The sequence below is a fragment of the Microcaecilia unicolor genome, chromosome 1 (genome assembly GCF_901765095.1).
Source record: "Microcaecilia unicolor chromosome 1, aMicUni1.1, whole genome shotgun sequence".
NCBI classification, from domain to species: Eukaryota; Metazoa; Chordata; class Amphibia; order Gymnophiona; family Siphonopidae; genus Microcaecilia; species Microcaecilia unicolor.
The window spans coordinates 97,640,569-97,659,443 of NC_044031.1; the positions used below are offsets into that span (position 1 = coordinate 97,640,569).

The 18,875-nt window shown below is 42.0% G+C and overlaps 1 protein-coding gene across 1 annotated transcript in view; it reads left to right on the top strand.

Annotated features, from left to right (window-relative positions):
* Positions 1 to 18,875, top strand: part of KIF5B (kinesin family member 5B) — a 252,723-nt gene that overhangs the window by 62,224 nt on the left and 171,624 nt on the right. Inside the window, 1 exon segment of the mRNA XM_030199142.1 lies at positions 6,445 to 6,532. Coding sequence (XP_030055002.1) covers positions 6,445 to 6,532 — 88 coding nt within the window.

Here is an 18,875-nt window from a genome sequence, read left to right on the forward strand (position 1 = left end):
AGATCTAGGATAGGCCAAAAAGTGCCTTCCTTTTTGGAAGCCACCAAATAGATGGAATAGATTCACTGCTTCAAAGAAATGTAGTAGATTGGTGAGGCAAGATTTCCCTTCACTAAATCCATGTTGACTTTAAGTCTCATTAATCCATGCTTTTGAATATACTCTGTAATTTTGTTCTTTATAATAGTCTCTAGACTCACCGGTCTATAATTTCCGGGATCTACTCTTGAACCTTTTTAAAAAATCGGCGTTACAGGGTGGCCAACGTAATGCCGATCCATTCTGTTCTTTGAGACATTCTTTATTATTAGCAAAGGAACTACATACCCAAAGAAGCAAGAAACTGGGGGATCTTTGGGTGGTATCGTTGCTGAACAGTGTTAAATATACAGAGTAGCCCTTCCAGGCAGAGCAGGGAAATGCTTTTTCCTTTCTCTTTCTTCCCAGTCTCCTCAACTGCAGTGGGGATTGAAGTATATCTCCAGAGTAGGACCCTGGTGATCTCACAATGTTAAACAAAATGGGGGAAAGGGGGACCCTGAGGGACCCCACAGCCAGGAGACCAAGTGGAAGAAAGTACACCTGATTGATTGACTTGATACAACCTAGATCTTAAGAAAAAAACTTAATTCTCTTCTAAAGTTAGCTAAGAGGGTGGTAAGCACAGTTTCTATTCTGTAAGCGGGCCTAAAACCAGATTGTGAATTATGCAAAATGGCATGAAGCTGGAGAGACTCCGTAAATTGGCACATGACAAGTCCTTCCATTACTTTAACAAGAAGAGGAATTGAGGCTACTGGTCTATAAAATAATATTGCCATTGTCAGAGGGAAAGAAACCTTGAGACAACCTCAAAGTAAGATTCAAATTCAAATAATGTAAAAATAAATCAGGAGCTGACTTGAGATAAGTAGGGCACATATCAAGCAGACAGTGTGAATTTACGTATTTTTGTATCACGTGATTGACCTGATCAGTAGTGATTGGATGAAAAACGGACCAGATTCTATCTGCTTGAGAATGAGGCAGCAAAGGATCATGTAAATAGATGATGGTAGTCTGATTTTAACTATTTTCTGTTTAAAATAAGTAGCCAAGTGATCAGCAATAGGTGTATGATCAGTTGAATTGGTTATTAGTTGAGTGTCCAATAAACTATTAACCAATGAGTAAAGTTTCCTTTGGTTGACTACTGTATCACCAATGAATTTGGGATAGTAGGAGGTTTTTGCTTTGGAGATCATATCTTTGTAGATTTTCACAAGTTTTTTCAAAGTGATCCAGTCCGAAAAGATCATCATTGAACCAAGGCGATAATCTTTTTGGATGAGATTTGACAGTCCAGGTGCAATAACATCAAGGACTTCTTTACAAGTATTAGTATTAATCATCTATGCGGAACCGTGTCAAAAGCTTTGCTAAAATCTAAATACACCAGTCAAAGAAATTATTGAGATTTGTCTGACAAGACCTGCTTCTAGTGAAACCATGTTGCCTCGGGTCCTGTAATCCATTGTATTCCAAAATCTTTACTATTCTCTGTTTTAAAAGCATTTCCATTAATTTACCACAAAAGTCAGACTTACCGGCCTGTCGTTCCCAATCTCTTCCTTGCTTTCACTTTTGTAGAGAGGGAGCACATCTGTTCTTCTCCTCTAGGACTACTCCTGACTCTAAAGAAGCATTGAAAAGGTCTGCTAGCGGAGCCGCTAGAACTTCCTTATGTTCCTTGAGTACCCTCGGATATATGCCACCCGGCCCTATCGCTGCTTTGTCCGCCTTTAGCCAGCTCCTCACGATTATAGCCGTCTGAAAATCGTTCAGGGACTACCACCCCTCTGTTCCTATTTGTGTTTATTTTCTGCGGTTCTGCTCCTTGCCCTTCAGCTATGAATGCAGAACACTACTACTACTACTTAGCATTTCTATAGCACTGCCAGGGTTACACAGCGCTGTACAAGTTTAAACATGGGGAGGACAGTCCCTGCTCAAGAGAGCTTACAATCTGAAGGTAACAAACTAAGTAGTCAGTGTAGGTATCATGAATGGGGAAGATGGTTATGCGCCAAAAGCAAGGGAGAAGAGATGGGCTTTGAGTAAGGACTTGAAAATGGGCAGGGAGGGCGCATGGCGTATGGGTTCGGGAAGTCTATTCCAGGCATAAGGTGCTGCGAGGCAGAAGGGGCGGAGTCTGGAGTTAGCGGTGGTGGAGAAGGGTACAGATAGGAGTGATTTGTCCTGAGAGCGGAGGTTACGGGTGGGAACATATGGGGAGAGGAGGGTAGAGAGGTAATGGGGGGCTGCAGATTGAGTGCACTTGAAGGTCAATAGGAGAAGCTTGAATTGTATACGGTAGCGGATCAGGAGCCAGTGAAGCGACTTGAGGAGAGGGGTGATATAAGAGTATCGGTTCACGCGGTAGATAAGACGTGCGGCGGAATTTTGGATAGATTGAAGGGGGAATAGGTGGCTAAGCGGGAGACCAGCGAGGAGAAGGTTGTAATAGTCAAGACGAGAGGTAACGAGCGAGTGGACGAGGGTTCGGGTGGTCTGTTCAGAGAGGAATGGGCGAATTTTGCTAATATTATAGAGGAAGAAGCGACAGGTCTTGGCTGTCTGTTGGATATGGGCAGAGAAGGAGAGGGAGGAGTCGAAAATGACTCCGAGATTGCGGGCTGAAGAGACGGGGAAGATGAGGGCGTTGTCAACAGAGACGGAAAGTGGGGGAAGAGGAGAGGAGGGTTTGGGTGGAAAGACAAGGAGCTCAGTCTTTGCCATGTTCAATTTCAGATGCCGGTTGGACATCCAGGCAGCGATGTCTGAGAGGCAGGCCGAAACTTTGGCCTGGGTTTCGATTGTGATGTCGGGAGTGGAGAGGTAAAGCTGGGTGTCATCGGCATACAGATGGTACTGGAACAGAAATACATAGATAACTAACGTCAGAGGAGGGCGGGCCCAGGAAGAACAGAGAAACGTCGGAGGAGGCAGCAGTGATCGCCGATCAGCTGTTCCATCCCGTGCAGCGCCTTCACACAGAGGTGAGAGGCGCTGCGCGGGCCGGAAAAACGGAGGGGGGGTCCTGTAGAGGGGGGGAGCGGCGGCGACGAGCTCAGGGGGCGGGGCATGGGGCGGAGGGAGGCGGAGCTATGGGAGAAAGAGTACAGAGAGAGACAGGAAGGAAGGGGGACTGGGGCTGCTAAACGTTTTAGTTTTGTTTTAATTTTTATTTATACGAGCGGAAAGCGGGGAGCAGCGGCGACCTCGGGGGAGGGGGGCAAGGCCGTCCATACTGGACGCTTCTGACGAGCGCCTTTGCCCCCTCCAGATCATTTTTTGATGTATGTTTATTTTTGTATTGATGCAGGGGGAAGCGGGGAGCCACGTGTTTGTGTTTTTTTCTTGTTGCTGTTTTGGACGTTTGTGGCATGCGCAGAGCAGCCAGCTTTAGGGACTGATTACCGATGGGGATTATGAATCTTTGACACATTGTAGTTTTTTTCAATACCGCACCGAACATGTGCGACTTGTTTTTTTGGTATATGCTTCATTTTTTCAAATTCGTTAAGGACTTTAACGTTTTAGATTTTTTTTACATATGGTTGATGCATCTGGGCCCTAATGTTTAAAGGTATTAGTTTTTTTTTTTCTTTTTTCTTTTTTTTTTGGTCTGTCTGAGTAGATTGGGGACTGCTTCAGTAACTGCTTAACATTATCTTAATTGAAATAGTGCTGGGACTAAAGAGCAGACTTTAAATGCAGTGCTCCATTACTGTTACATCTTCCCATCAGAGGACACTTTATTTTCCCCTCTCCAATTGTATTTATTGGTTTTACATTACATGGCATATTCTTACAGTTCATGTGTACAGTTGTCACTGCTAACTATATTTGGAAGAGGCAGTTGTGTATCTTGTATGCTGGAATAATTAGTTCATCTCTGTTGATGTCGCCATGAGGTTGCATGATACTCAGTGGAACAGGGTTAGCGTACCCATGGGGCTATATACAGGACGGACGGACACACACACGGCTATATACAGAACGGGGACATACCCACCCACCCCATTTTGGAAAACAAAATCAGGCATAATACATTTCTCTCTTCAATTCCTGAACACAGTCTCTCCCTCATGTCAGAGTACCGTAAATCTTGCACTTGTATTGAGAATTAGTAGCTCCCCGTAGGCAAGTAACATGCAGATGCATGCTAAACAGGTATTTTATTATTCCTCTCCAATGATCAGCGGGCAGCGCGGCAAACCCATCGCCAGATCCCTTATATGGTGGTGAAGCCCGTGCCGACACTTTCAAGGCGGCACTGGAAGAGAAGGGAGTGTACTACTTCCTCCTCTGACACTTGCGTCGGGGGGGGGGGGGGGCGGGAAGGGGACTGCTAAACTACCAGGTGGGGGGGGGGGTCTTGTGTTCACAGCTCACCTTGGGGAGCGAGGGGGGGGTTAGTCCCCATGAACTTGTGTCGGGGGGGGGGTTGGGGGACTGAAGGTCCGCTGGACCTGTGTCACTGGCTTGGGATGGGGGTTTGGTGGGCACTAGGCCACCAGGGCCTTGCATTGCAGGGGGATCTGGGGTCTCATGGACCTCCAGCCCCTGTGTTTGACAGGTCTGAGGTTTTGACAGCTTGGACCTGTCAGACAAGCGCAGGAGGATGTGCTAAGGCAAAATCCTCCTGTATTTTTACCCTACGATCAGAGTTAATAGCTTGCTTAAATTTGCATGCTATTACCTCTGATCGTAGGGGCAGTAAAGCCCTGCACTGTTCCAGTGCTTTTTTTACAGCACTGTCTGGAACAGTACAGGGCTTTTGATCATCTGCACCTGAATGTATGTCTAAGTGATTATAGGGTAGTCTTAAATGAGCAGAAACCCATGGCTTGTTGGTTCACCGGTGGTCTTTCTGTTCCTACCAGCACTCTCATCCTCTGTGGAAACCTGATTTATCCAACTGACTCTCTTCGTTACCAAGGAGGTACCCTGGATTCTCGGCTCACTTTTTCCCCTCAGTTCTCTAGCTTGTGTGAAACTAGTGTTCTTATTCTCCGTTAGCCACGTTCAGTCCCCAGATACTTTGATCAAGACACTTTTCATTTGCTTATTCTTCTCTGCTGATCACCAGCTTTGATAACTGTAAGATGATTTATTTAGGATACTCCCCCTCTAATCTGAAAAAATTCCAGTCAGTTCAAAATACTACTATCAAACTCATCTGTCATGCATGTAAGTACAATCGTGTTTCTCCTCTGTTCTAAAAATTTCACTAGCTCCCTTTTGACAAATGTAATATGTTTAAGCTGCTTATACTTACTTTCAAAGCTCAAAGATTCGGTTTTCCTGATTATCTTGTGCGTCTCTAACCATTCCATACTCCCCTTCTCAACTCCTCCACTCAATAAATGACCTCCTCCTGAACCCCAAAGCTGCCTAGCTTGAATTTACTTGGCACCATGCTTTCTGTTTTGCTGCCCCTTTCTATTGGAATTCTCTTCCACTTACTACACATTCTGAGCTTTCATTTAAAAACTTCAAAATAGTTTTGAAAACCTGGCTGTTTAGACAAGCATTTAGCTCAGTTATCTAGGGGTGTTGAGCCTGCATCAATCACACTGTTTCCTTTCCTCAACACACTTTCCCAACACCCCCTTTCCCATTTTTTCTTCTCTTCCTTCCCTGCCCTGCTCCTCTTCTTTGCTGCTACGTAGCTAGGTTGAATGATCTGTTTGTATGGAAGAATGACTTTCCTGTCTGACCTTGTAGTTTCTTTTCTAACTTTTATATATTTTTGTTTAGTATGTAAACCACCTAGATCTGCATGTTAGCTTGGGCGGTATAGCAAGTTTTAATGAACTTTAAACTATTCTCAGCCCAAGCAAACCCCCAGACTGTCATTGACTGCTCAGTATTAACATTTTCAAGAGCCCTTTAGCTATAAGAAAAAACATCTTTTCAGGACCAATGTCTGTTCTGATTGTTCTTAGTTTAGAAAATTTAAAACATTATCCCGCAAATGTATATAATATATGCCCTTTTATTTTGTAATTTCTTAACTTCTGTTCTGGTTGTTCTTAGTTTAGAAACAGTAGGATCCAGTTTGCTAAGTATTTCTCAGATATAAAATGGAAGACAACCTTAAGTACACCTGACCTTTATTGTTATGTTCTAACACAGAATTTCCCAAACTGGGGGCTGCGAAACCCGTGCTTGGGGTTGCAGTCTGGGCGAGTGCTCCATAGGACATTGTTCTGCGCTGGTCAGAGCACATGCTTTCTGTAGTGGTGTGAATTGGTGTTATGTCTACAGAAAGATTGGTGAGCATTGTTGTAATGTTATGCAAGGGTTTATGTGCACAGAAACAGATTTGATAATATTCAACAATGTTGTGAGCTTTTGTGTTGTGCTTTTAATTCTTTTTCTTTTTTTTCCTTTTAGTCTAAACCTTATGCATATGACCATGTATTCCAACCACATACATCGCAAGAACAAGTTTATAATGCCTGTGCAAAAAAGATTGTCAAAGGTAAGAAAACCCATTCATATATTTAATGAATATTATGTTATTAATTTTTCAGCCTCTTGTGGCATAATTGAGGGCAACCTTCAAGAATGCTACTGGTAAGGCTGAAATTTCCAAGTTGTATTTTTTTTTCTACTACTATACAAATGCTACCTCATACTACTATTTTCATCTGCTGATCAGCGCACAGCCAGCAGAAAACATGAGAACGTAAGAATTACCATACTGGTTCAGACCAAAGGTCCATCTAAACCAGTGTCCTGTTTCCAATAGTGACCAATCAAAGTCGCAGTTTCTGGCAGCATCCCCAGAGTAGCAAGATTCCATGCTACTTACCCCAGGGATTAGCAGTGGCTCTTCCCAGTCTACCTTAGTAATGGTTTTTAAACACTGCTTTCAGGAATTTTTTAAACACAGCTGTGCTAACTGTTTTTACCACATCCTACTACTACTACTACTTAACATTTCTACAGCGCTACTAGGGTTACGCAGCGCTATACAGTTTAACAAAGAAGGACAGTCCCTGCTCGAAGGAGCTTACAATCTAAAGGACGAAATGTCAAGTTGGGGCAGTCAAGATTTCCTGAATAGAGGTGTAGTGGTTAGGTGCCGAAGGCGACAGTGAAGAGGTGGGCTTTGAGCAAGGATTTAAGAGGGGCAGGGAGGGGGCCTGGCGTATGGGCTCAGGGAGTTTATTCCAAGCATGGGGTAAGGCGAGGCAGAAAGGGCGGAGCCTGGAGTTGGCGGCGGTGGTGGAGAAAGGGTACTGAGAGGAGGGATTTGTCTTCAGAGCGGAGATTACGGGTAGGAACGTAAGGGGAGATGGGGGTAGAGAGGTAAGGAGGGGCTGCAGATCGAGTGCATTTGTAGGTTAGTAGGAGAAGCTTGAACTGTATGCGGTACCTGATCGGAAGCCAGTGAAGTGACTTGAGGAGAGTGGTGATATGAGTATATCGGTCCAGGCGGAAGATAAGACGTGCAGCCGAGTTCTGAACGGACTGAACATCCCTGCCATCATTTTAGTCGCCCTTCGCTGCACCTTTTCCAATTCTGCTATATCTTTCTTGAGATGCGGCGACCAGAATTGAACACAATACTCAAGATGCGGTCGCACCATGGAGCGATAGTGCTGGGCAGACTTATACGGTCTGTGCCAGAGCCGGTGGTGGGAGGCGGGGCTGGTGGTTAGGAGGCGGGGATAGTGCTGGGCAGACTTGTACGGTCTGTGCCCTGAAAATGACAGTTACAAATCAAGGTAAGATATACACAAAAACTAGCACATATGAGTTTGTCTTGTTGGGCAGACTGGATGGACCGTGCAGGTCTTTTTCTGCCGTCATCTACTATGTTACTATGTTATATGATATAACGGCATTATGACATCCTCACACTTATTTTCCATACCTTTCCTAATAATACCCAACATTCTATTCGCTTTCCTAGCCGCAGCAGCACACTGAGCAGAAGGTTTCAGTGTATTATCGACGACGACACCCAGATCCCTTTCTTGGTCCGTAACTCCTAGCGTGGAACCTTGCATGACGTAGCTATAATTCGGGTTCTTTATTCCCACATGCATCACCTTGCACTTGCTCACATTAAACGTCATCTGCCATTTAGCTGCAAAGTCTCCCAGTCTTGTAAGGTCCTTCTGTAATTTTTCACAATCCTGTCGCGAGTTAACGACTTTGAATAACTTTCTGTCATCAGCAAATTTAATAACCTCGCTAGTTACTCCCATCTCCCTTCTTTGTTAAACTGTACAGCGCTGCGTAACCCTAGTAGCGCTCTAGAAATGTTAAGTAGTAGTAGTAGTTAGTAGTAGATGGGACGACTTCCCTATGAAAAAAGACTAAGGAGACTAGGGCTTTTCAGCTTGGAGAAGAGACGGCTGAGGGAAGACATGATAGAGGTATATAAATAATGAGTGGAGTGAAACAAGTGGATGTGAAGCATCTGTTTACGCTTTCCAAAAATACTAGGACTAGGGGGCATGCGATGAAACTACAGTGTAGTAAATTTAAAACAAATCGGAGAAACATTTTCTTCACCCAACGCATAATTAAACTCTGGAATTCGTTGCCGGAGAACGTGGTGAAGGCGGTTAGCTGGACAGAGTTTAAAAAGGGGTTAGACGGTTTCCTAAAGAACAAGTCCATAAACCACTACTAAATGGACTTGGGAAAAATCCACAATTCCAGGAATAACATGCATAGAATGTTTGTACGTTTGGGAAGCTTGCCAGGTGCCCTTGGCCTGGATTGGCCGCTGTCGTGGACAGGATGCTGGGCTCGATGGACCCTTGGTCTTTTCCCAGTGTGGCATTACTTATGTACTAACATATCAACATTGAGTAATAATATATACATTTTCTCAGTGTCAGTTCAACCGTTCTGCACGAATGGGTTATTATACCTTCCTACCAGCAGGTAGAAGTAGAGAAAAGACTGAGTTCTACCAGTGACATCGATAGTAAGCTGTGGTGCCCTCTGGAAGATTCCAGTATTTTTTTTCTACCTTCATCAGGTGGTAGGTTGCTGTTCGGTGCCCCTGAGTCCCTGGCCTAATGTAACATGGGGTTAGGGGGAAAAAAAAAACAAAGTTGTAAAATGGGGATTTACTTGTGCTGGCGAACATTCCGCCAGTCAGCAATGTAGCTTGGAAGTTTGAGAAGGGTTTGGAACCCCAAGCTAAAGCCAGTTTCCTAGGTGACCGAGTGAGTGGGCAGTTAGCAGAGTTGGTTAGGCAGCCAGAGTGACTGGATGTGTTGTGGAGGGTGTTTGCAAGAAAAGAGGGCTAAAATGAAAGAAATAGGTATAAAGAGGGGTTTTTGAGTGACAGTGTCTGACTGAAGTGAAGGTGATAGTGAATGTATGGGTGAGAGGAGGTTTATTTAAAATTTAATTGAGTTTGGGGTTCCATTATATGTGTAGTGGGGTGGAAAAGGGAAGCAGGTTTAGAAATTTGTATGAATGAATAGTGGTGAGCTTGGGAACAGTAAGGGGGTGATTTTGGGAAATAAGATATTAGTTTAGGGGAAAAGGAGCTGAGTGATTTGAGTGCATTTAAAGTAAAGAGTGAGTTTGGCGGTCAAGGTGGGAGTGTGAGAGTGGTTTAAGGGATAAAAGTTGAACTAGTTAAAGGGATTTAGGGATACAGTATTGAAGGGTAATGCAAGTGGGTTGGTGTGTGAGGCGTTGTGGTGATATTTGATTGGAATGATAGGTATCTGAATAAGTGGACTGAGGGTGTGTTCTGTTTAGGGGGATTGGGGTTAGTGCAACAAGGTGGGGGGATGGAATTCTGGAATAGAGGCAGCGTCTGGTTTGAGGTGAGAATGTGGCTGCGAGTGTAGGACTGCCAATCTCTCTCCATAGTTTAGGAATAAAAAAAGTTTCGTTGAAGGATAGGATAAGTCTGAAAGATAAGGGAATCTTTAATTATTTTTATTTCATTAGATTATCCTGGCCACAGTATTTGTTAAATATATTCCCTTAGTGGAACTGGTTCCAGCTAATAGGAAGCTAGGGTTTTGCCTACGTTTGATTTGGTTAAGGATAGGTTTAGGAGGAAGATCAACGGCACGCCGTGGATGACAAGGGCCCCACCGCAAGAAAGGCTGCATAACGTCTTGGAGAGAGAAAGAAAATCCACCATAGATAAGTGACTGGTGGGGGACACTGGGGTTTTGGGGAACACAAGGAAAGGAAGGGGAATAGTGAAAAGGGAAAAAAATAACACATACTTACCTGAGTTTTCCTGAAAGGTTGATGTGAAGGGAGGAGACCTGCAAGACAAAAAAAACGACAAAGAATCAAATTCTTGTAATATAAGAAATAAAGAAAGTAAATAAGCATTCCTTGTTGTGTATTGAAATTTGGATTTGAAAACGTAATACTTATCTGATTGTTTATCCGATTGAGGGTAAAGGTATCTACAGAGGAGGGAGAATTGTGTTATATTTTGCATTATAAGCTTTATTTTAAGAAAACAATATTGAGCAATAATTTGAGTTATTTGTTGCATTTAAAAGGGTTATCTGTTATATATAAAAAATTAATTGTTCTTTATAACCTATAATCGGAAAGGGGTTTTCAGGCAATATTATTACAATAAAATTGTTATCATTTTAAAGAAATTCTGAAGTGTTGCATTTCTCTACAAGGTAAATTTGGGAAAGAATTCCAAAATTAGTTTATTTTTTTCCTCTTCCATTCTTTGAGAGTGGGAGACGTGGTTAGTGTCTCTGCATCACTCCCGGTGTTTTGCTGTGTAATTTCAGAACCTGGCCCGACTACAACCATCCGGTTCTGGGAGATGCACAGATTTCATCAGGAACACCGGGGGTGCATGTTAGACTAACTCATCGCTTTGCTGGTCATGTCCATGCAATGTGATTGGACCTAAGGGCCTCTTCTAGGCTTACGGATTTGTTCATACTTATTTGAGCTTGGAATTTGGTTCCACAGCCCCCATTTGCACTTGATAGTGCTACTGATGGTGGCTTGAGGCTCTGTCCCTTGGGACCTTGCTGTGGGGGTGGAGTAGCATATAATAACAGACTACTACATTCAAGTGCTGTATTATAGTAGCCATTAATGGCCCACAGATTTGAAACTGTGGGCCAATAATTTTATAGAATTCGGTTGTGAATCCATTGGGACCTGGCACTGTATTAATGGTTCACTGATTTTATTACCTTTTGGACTCTTGGCTTGCAGTAGTCTGTTCATCTAAATTATTGCCTCTGAGGGCAACTGGGGCGTCCAGGAGCTCCTAAGATAATCTAGAATTTCCTCAGATGTGGAAGTATATGTTTTTAAAATAAGTGTGCATTATCTCAGCTATGTCCTTTGCCTACGTTTTAATCTATCCTTTTGAATTTTTTATGGACAGAATCCGCTTATAGCCAATCTAGTTCTTTACCACCTGGGCAAGCAATTTACCGGTTCTGTTACCAAATCTATTAAATCTATATTTCCTATACATCAGCATTTTTATAGTACTCCTAAAGCAATGTATTTAACACCACTTGCATTGCCTGAGCAGTTTCCCAGTTGCCATCAGAGGGGCATTGGATGTAACCTCTTTTAGCTGCTCTCAGTGAGCACTCCAGAGCTATAAATCCCAGAGAAATTCATTTATTACACACTCTAACATATGCTAGATCTCCCCTGAGAACAGCTTTAGCAGTGTCCCAGAATAGTATGGGGTTGACAATAAGTTGTTGATTAGCCTTAGTGTAGGTTTCCCATTTGTTTAGGCTAAATTTTTGAAAATCTAGGGTAGTATTAAGATGTGAAGGAAATCTCCATGATTTGGGCTGCGAATAATAAGGGTACAAGAACAAGTCTGTCCATATGAGTGAGTGATCTGGTATTTTCTACTACTGCTACTATTTAGCATTTCTATAGCGCTACAAGGCGTACGCAGCGCTGCACAAACATAGAAGAAAGACAGTCCCTGCTCAAAGAGCTTACAATCTAATAGACAAAAAAATAAAGTAATCAAATCAATTAATGTGTACGGGAAGGAAGAGAGGAGGGTAGGTGGAGGCGAGTGGTTACAAGTGGTTACGAGTCAAAAGCAATGTTAAAGAGGTGGGCTTTCAGTCTAGATTTAAAGGTGGTAAATATAACAGAAACCTTCATGAAAATTGTAAAGCAAAAAATTTTTTTTATCTCATTACTCATATTGTATACATAATTATTTTTTATGCAGAATCTAATAAAGTATATAACTATTTATTTGTTGTGCTCAGTTTTTTTGGTGTATTGCTGTGGACTGAAAATCCAAGCTTTGCAGGGACACCACCTTTACATCATAGCACATCCTACCTCCATCCTAATAGTAATAGTGTTCAATAGATGGCAAAGTCCAAGAAAGATATTAAGAACTGATGTTCAAAAAAATTAAATAACAGCTACTTAGCTTAAGTGCAAATTGTGCAAAATCAAAGATCTTCTTCCTGCAAAGTTCTTGTCCACTGCAATACTTTTTTCAAAGAATCATTCCGTGCAGAATTTAAGAACAAAGGAATCACAGTTCAGCAATTTTAGTTCCCTACATGGGCCATGTTTCGCCAAACTAATGGCGTCTTCAGGGGAACTGATCTGAAATACAGGTTAGAGATTGTATAAAACCAGCACTTCATTTCACATCTAAAAATAAGTGTAGAATAGCCATACAAAACTTAAAATGTAAAATATACTCCTCTTACAACAGAAAATCCAAAATATAACTCACTGTTCAGCAGAACCAGGGAGGAGCCCCACCCTGTCCGGTTCACAAACCTACTCCCGAACGCCCACACATGCGCAGAATATATGTCAGGCATCAGCTGTTTCCAAACGGCGGGAAAAGATTAAATGAGAGCTTGCCATTCTATTTCTCTATTCAGGCCACTAGGGGCCACTGTTCGCCATCGAAAAATAAATTCTTGCTCTTTCTGAAGTAACAAACGAGAGACATCTCCACCTAAAGGTAAATCAATCTGAAAAAGCACAACAAATTTTAAATCTTTGATGTCATGATGTGCCTGTAGCCAGTGATCCACAAGTGGAGCTTCATGTTTGCTGTTTCTTAAATTACTCAGATGTTCCCCAATCCTCTGTTTAATCCGTCTACTGGTGTGCCCTATGTACCATTTAGTACATGGGCACACTATACCATAGACTACTTGTGACGAATTACAATCTGTAGACTTATTCAAGAAAAATGGTTTATTCGTCCAGGGATTAGTGACTCTCATAGTTTGCCAGGCGTGCTGGTAATAAACACATCTGCCACAGCTTCTATGACCTTTTATCTCAGATACAGAAGCAGTCCACAGTCCTGGATTGACAGATGCCAGTATCTCACCTAGATTGTGATCACGCATATAGGCAAATGTTGGTGTTTGATCAAATCCAAGAGAGGTCAACATAGACCAGTGTTTGTTAATGATGTTCTTTATTTCATTCGTTTGGCGAGAATAAGGCAGCACACATACTATTCTTTCGTCTGTACAACATGATTTAGGTGGTGGATTAACCAACCAATGTCGATCAGCACTCATTGCTCTCTTAAAAGCTCTTTTAATGATCCTATTAGGGTATGCTCGAGCTCTAAACCTCCCATATAGATCCGCAGCCGAACTCCTAAAGCTCTCCTGCGATGTGGATAATTTCTTTACACGCAGGTTTCTGTTATATTTACCAATTTTGTAATTTGAAACCGTTTCTTATTGAATACCCAGAATTACGTTTGGTAGATTTAAAGGTGGCCAAGGATGGGGCAAGATGTAGGGGCTCAGGAAGTTTATTCCAGGCGTAGGGTTCAATTTCCATTGATTTAGCACATAAGAACATAAGAATAGTCATTCTGGGTCAGACCAATGGTCCCTCTAGCCCAGTATCCTGCTTCCCAGGAGGAGTAGCCTAGTGGTTAGTGCAGCGGACTTTGATCCTGGGGAACTGGGTTCTATTCCCACTGCAGCTCCTTGTGACTCTGGACATAAGTACATAAGTAAATGCCACACTGGGAAAAAACCAAGGGTCCATCGAGCCCAGCATCCTGTCCATGACAGCAGCCAATCCAGGCCAAGGGCACCTGGCAAGCTTCCCAAACGTACAAACATTCCCAAGGAGTATCCTTAATCACACCATCTCCAAAGAACATCACACGATATGATACCCACCAGCAAGCCTTCTAAGGAGACGCTCCCACATTCTGGAATGCACTCCCCGAAAGGTTTCGCTTAACACAAGACTATACGTAAGGAAGCAGGTGAAAGTTTGGCTCTTCAACCAGACCTTTAATGGAAGAAGTAACTGTCTTGCTAGTCACACACAAGGAGTGATACCGGCTGCACATACGGTAGCAAGACATGTTTATCCACTCCTACCCTAGCTGGCATAATATTCAAGCATCTTTCTGATTGCGCATGCAACTTTCTTTAACTTAGTCCCCTTATTTTCTTACTCTTGTTACTCTGTTTTACCTATATATTTGTTCCATCTTTGTTTACACCCTATGTTGTCATTATGTATTGTGTCAACATACTGTTGTTTGAATATTTTTACTGCTGTTATTGTCTATTGCTTATGTTTAACTTATTCTTCCTATACCCCACCTTGAGTGAATTTCTGCAAAAAGGCAGTAAATAAATAAAATAAAAAGCATCACATTCTGTGTAAGGTACAAGCGCTAGTTGCATGTAAATTATGCAAGATAGTACCCATAGAACAAATAAAAGGGTTTTTACAAACAAATGCGAAACCCAGATATCAGCGTTACACTGGCAACCTTATCTGTCAGTTAAGAACTCCATAATGAATGAAAATCATTACCACAATATGTAGTATAGCTCATTTAATAGTAGAAATTACAGAAGATAGGTTGTCCTGAGCTTCCATATCTGAGTCAAATGTCTTCCATGCTCCTTAGCAAAGATTTTCAGTATTACTGGATAGAGCAGTATAAAGCACATGTTGCGCTCATAGAATTAGAATTTTTATTTATAAACCACCTTTATCCAATGCGGGAATACAAAAACAATTACATAATAAAAACACAAACAGGCAAGAACATCATCAAACAAAAAAGAGTCTGTGGAGTACAGTTGAAAAACAGGCTAGAAAAGCCCTGAAAGTTAAACAGAGAGCAGAAGTCAAGCAGGCACAAAGTAGGCCAAACAAAACATAAGGGCAGTTTATTCCATTCTAGTGGTGCTGCAACAGAAAATGTACCAGCTTTAGTCAACTCCAAGCGAAAACGTTGGAGGGCAGGTACAAGATTACACTGCTTTTGTGACCACAATTCATTTTCTGGCACATAATGCACCACCACCTTCTGATACAATGCATAGTGTCTAAGTAGCAATAATTTGTACAAGAGACAATACTTCACTGGTAACCACAAGCGTTTAAGATATACAGTCAACATGCTTGGACCTAGATAACCCAAATAACACCCACACCCCGCTGAAGTTTGTGCTACTTGGAGTGCCTGAATACAATAATTCAGCAACCCCAGATAAATCACATTACAATAGTCCATAGAGAGTATTACATACCACATTGAACCTTTTCCTACATGCTCCAGTAAGGCCGAGGAGTAGTCCTGGAAAATGTTTATAGGAGATCCTTCAAAATCATTGAATCTTATTCCTATAGTTCTTCAGGATTTCCATTTTGAGAATATTGTTGTGTACTTTGGCTCTGATGACCTGCAGCCGATGGGTCCCTTCCTGCTTAAGACCTATTCTATGTGCTCTCTTGGGTATAAATTCTCCGTTTTCAAGGACAGCTCGGGTTTTAGCCATTCTTCCAGGATCCATGTCAACCACTGTTCAGGCAATGTGTCCGGGAATCCCAAAAACCAAAGATTATATTGGCATGATCTGTTTTCGAGATCTTCCAATTCCTTGGTACAGGTTTATGTTTGGTCCTGCAATGCTATGATATCTTCCGATGCGGACTGGGACGTATCCTTCGTGGAGGGTACTTGTTCCATTTCTGTGGTGCGGCATGTTATATCTGCTTGCAGGTGTTATGAGCGACCTTCCCTAATAGCTTCTTCAGTCTCGGGACCAGGGTACCCACGACAGCCGAAGTAAGCTGATTGATATGCTCGTCTGATAGCGGCAACGTAGTGGGCCACACTGGCCGCCATCTTCTCTTTGTCGGGCTTACCTTTCTCCTTGTGTTTTTTTTTTTTTACTTTGGAAGCCCTGGACTTGCCCGATTTATTGATTATATTTGTCCATAAACAGTTGAATTACAAGATAATGCAGCTATAGCCCCAAATATATGGGATATTCGTTCATTCCAAACTTCCTATACTGCTTTAAACAGGGTTCTTGCTGATGGAGCAGCAGGCCTCTAAGCAGACCAGGAGGACATTTGATCTCGCTCATTGCATCACGTGATCTCCAGACACAAATTTAAAATCAGGATTGCTCAATTTTCTGTGCATTATCATTCTATATATCATTATCTTGTCCTATTAATAGAAACTTTGTCTTTATTTAATTTCAAATAATTATCCTGAATCCAATTTTCCAAAAAATTGTAAACACTCAGCCATCTTCTGAGACAATTCTGCTACAGATGGTAACATAGGAAGAAAGACTGTAATATCTGCACCAGAACTTTCACCAGGAATCCAGGTCCAAGTCTCAGCCTGCTTGTCTGGCATTGCTGCCTGGATGTCCCACCTTTATTTGAAATGGAACATGGCCAAGACTGAACTTTCTATCTTTCCCCCTAAACCCATCTCATCTTTCCTCTCCCCTCTTACTCTATTTCTTTGGATAACGCTGTCATCCTCCCAATCTCCTCAACTTGTAACTTTGGGGTCATCTTTGAGTCCTCTCTTTTTCTCTGCACACATCTAACAGCTTTTTTTAAACCTGCCATTTCTTTCTCTATAACATCACCAAAATTCTTCCCTTCCTTTCTGAATATTTATTTATTGCATTTGTATCCCACATTTTCCCACCTCTTTGCAGGCTCAATGTGGCTTACAATACACCATGAGTAATAGACATTTATCAGAAAATGGACATTTAGTGTTACTGCAGGATTTTGATAATGATAAAACATGGTATTAGTATAATAAACAGTTATTGTAAGACAGTTCAGAATATATAAATGCTAGTAGTAGTAGTAGTAGTAGTATAGGAGTAACTGCAGTCTCATAAGTACATAAGTAATGCCATACTGGGAAAAGACCAAAGGCCCATCAAGCCCAGCATCCTGTCCCCCGACAGCGGCCAATCCAGGTCAAGGGTACCTGGCTGCTTCCCAAACGTACAAACATTCTATACATGTTATTCCCGAAATTGTGGATTTTGCCAAGTCCATTTAGTAGTGGTCTATGGACTTGTCCTTTAGGAAACCGTCCAAACCCTTTTTAAACTCTGCCAAGCTAATCGCCTTCACCACATTCTCCGGCAATGAAATCCAGAGTTTAATTACGCGTTGGGTGAAGAAAACTTTTCTCCTATTTGTTTTAAATGTACTACACTGTAGTTTCATCAACTACCCTTCCAAAACCCTTATCTACATTTTCTTCACCTCCCACTTACACTACTTCAACTTTTTCTTCACAGGTTTCCCACTTAAACCATCTCTTTTCCCTTCAATCTGTTCAAAATTCTTCTGCACGGCTTTCTTCTGCCAGTGTTGCTACACTCATAGAATCTTGCACCTCAAGTGAATTCATTGGCTCCCTATTCAGACTCCTCTTAGTGACTTACAACTGCATTCAATCTGCAGCTCTTCCATCTCTCTCTCCTGACACCCCTCCCTGGGAGCTCCATTCTTAGGGTTGTTAACTGCCCCTCTGCAGAAATTACCTTCCTCTGTGCCTCTTTATATTTGTATATATAATAATGTGTGTGAAGTCATTTATATTTTGCTTTGAGTAGAAATACTCAGTAATGTTATTCTATCTTTTTGCCATATGTTTGTGTACAGCACTGCATATATTTAATAGCGCTATAAAAATATGTAATAGTAGTGAAGATGGGGAGGGGAGAATTGGCTTGGGGGTGGGAACTGTCTATGAAATTGAAAGTATTGAATTTTGTCGTCATGTCAGTTTTCTTCAAAATACTGAACAATGATTCAAAACGTTTGGTACACTAAATCTGAATTAGGATAAATAATTAATCAGTGAAAGAATAATAGGTAAAAAAACATCAGACAATAGAAATTAGTATGGAATGATGGTGACAGACAAGTCACAGATGATCTCATATTCATTATAGCTTATGCCTTTTTTTTCAGATTTGCTATATAAACAAGAAATTGCAAATATGTTCTACAGAAATTATGTTAAAAACGGAGGGAAATGGTGGCTTAGTTCTCTTGCATTGGAGGGTGATTGCTTCATCCCACAGTTCAAAGTACATACACACAAACACACTTTAATCTTTTTCTCTTTCATATGTTGTTATAGCTCTCCACTCTGGAGTATAATGTCTGATAGTCTCCTCAGAAATTATCAGTGCCCCTGGTCTCTTGTGATACATTAGGGAGAGGCCACAAAATCCAGCTCTTTCTGTAGGTTGGAGGAGGTGGGTGGGTTTAATATGGTGTGAGAGTAAGGTAAGAAGACGTTGCAAAATGGTGAGTGAGGCGTTTAGGAATGTGAGTCTTGTGGGGAGGGGGAAAGATGAGTGTAAGAGAGGGCATCCAACTTCCCTTCCTCACTGATCCAGGGTTCCCCCCTGTCCTGATTTTGAATCCCCCTTACCTCTGTCCTTTCTACCTCTTATGCTTTTGCTTTTCCCCCAAGCAAACACATTCCATAGGTCTTATGCTTAAGCCCACCCACCCCAAGACTGACACTTCCTATA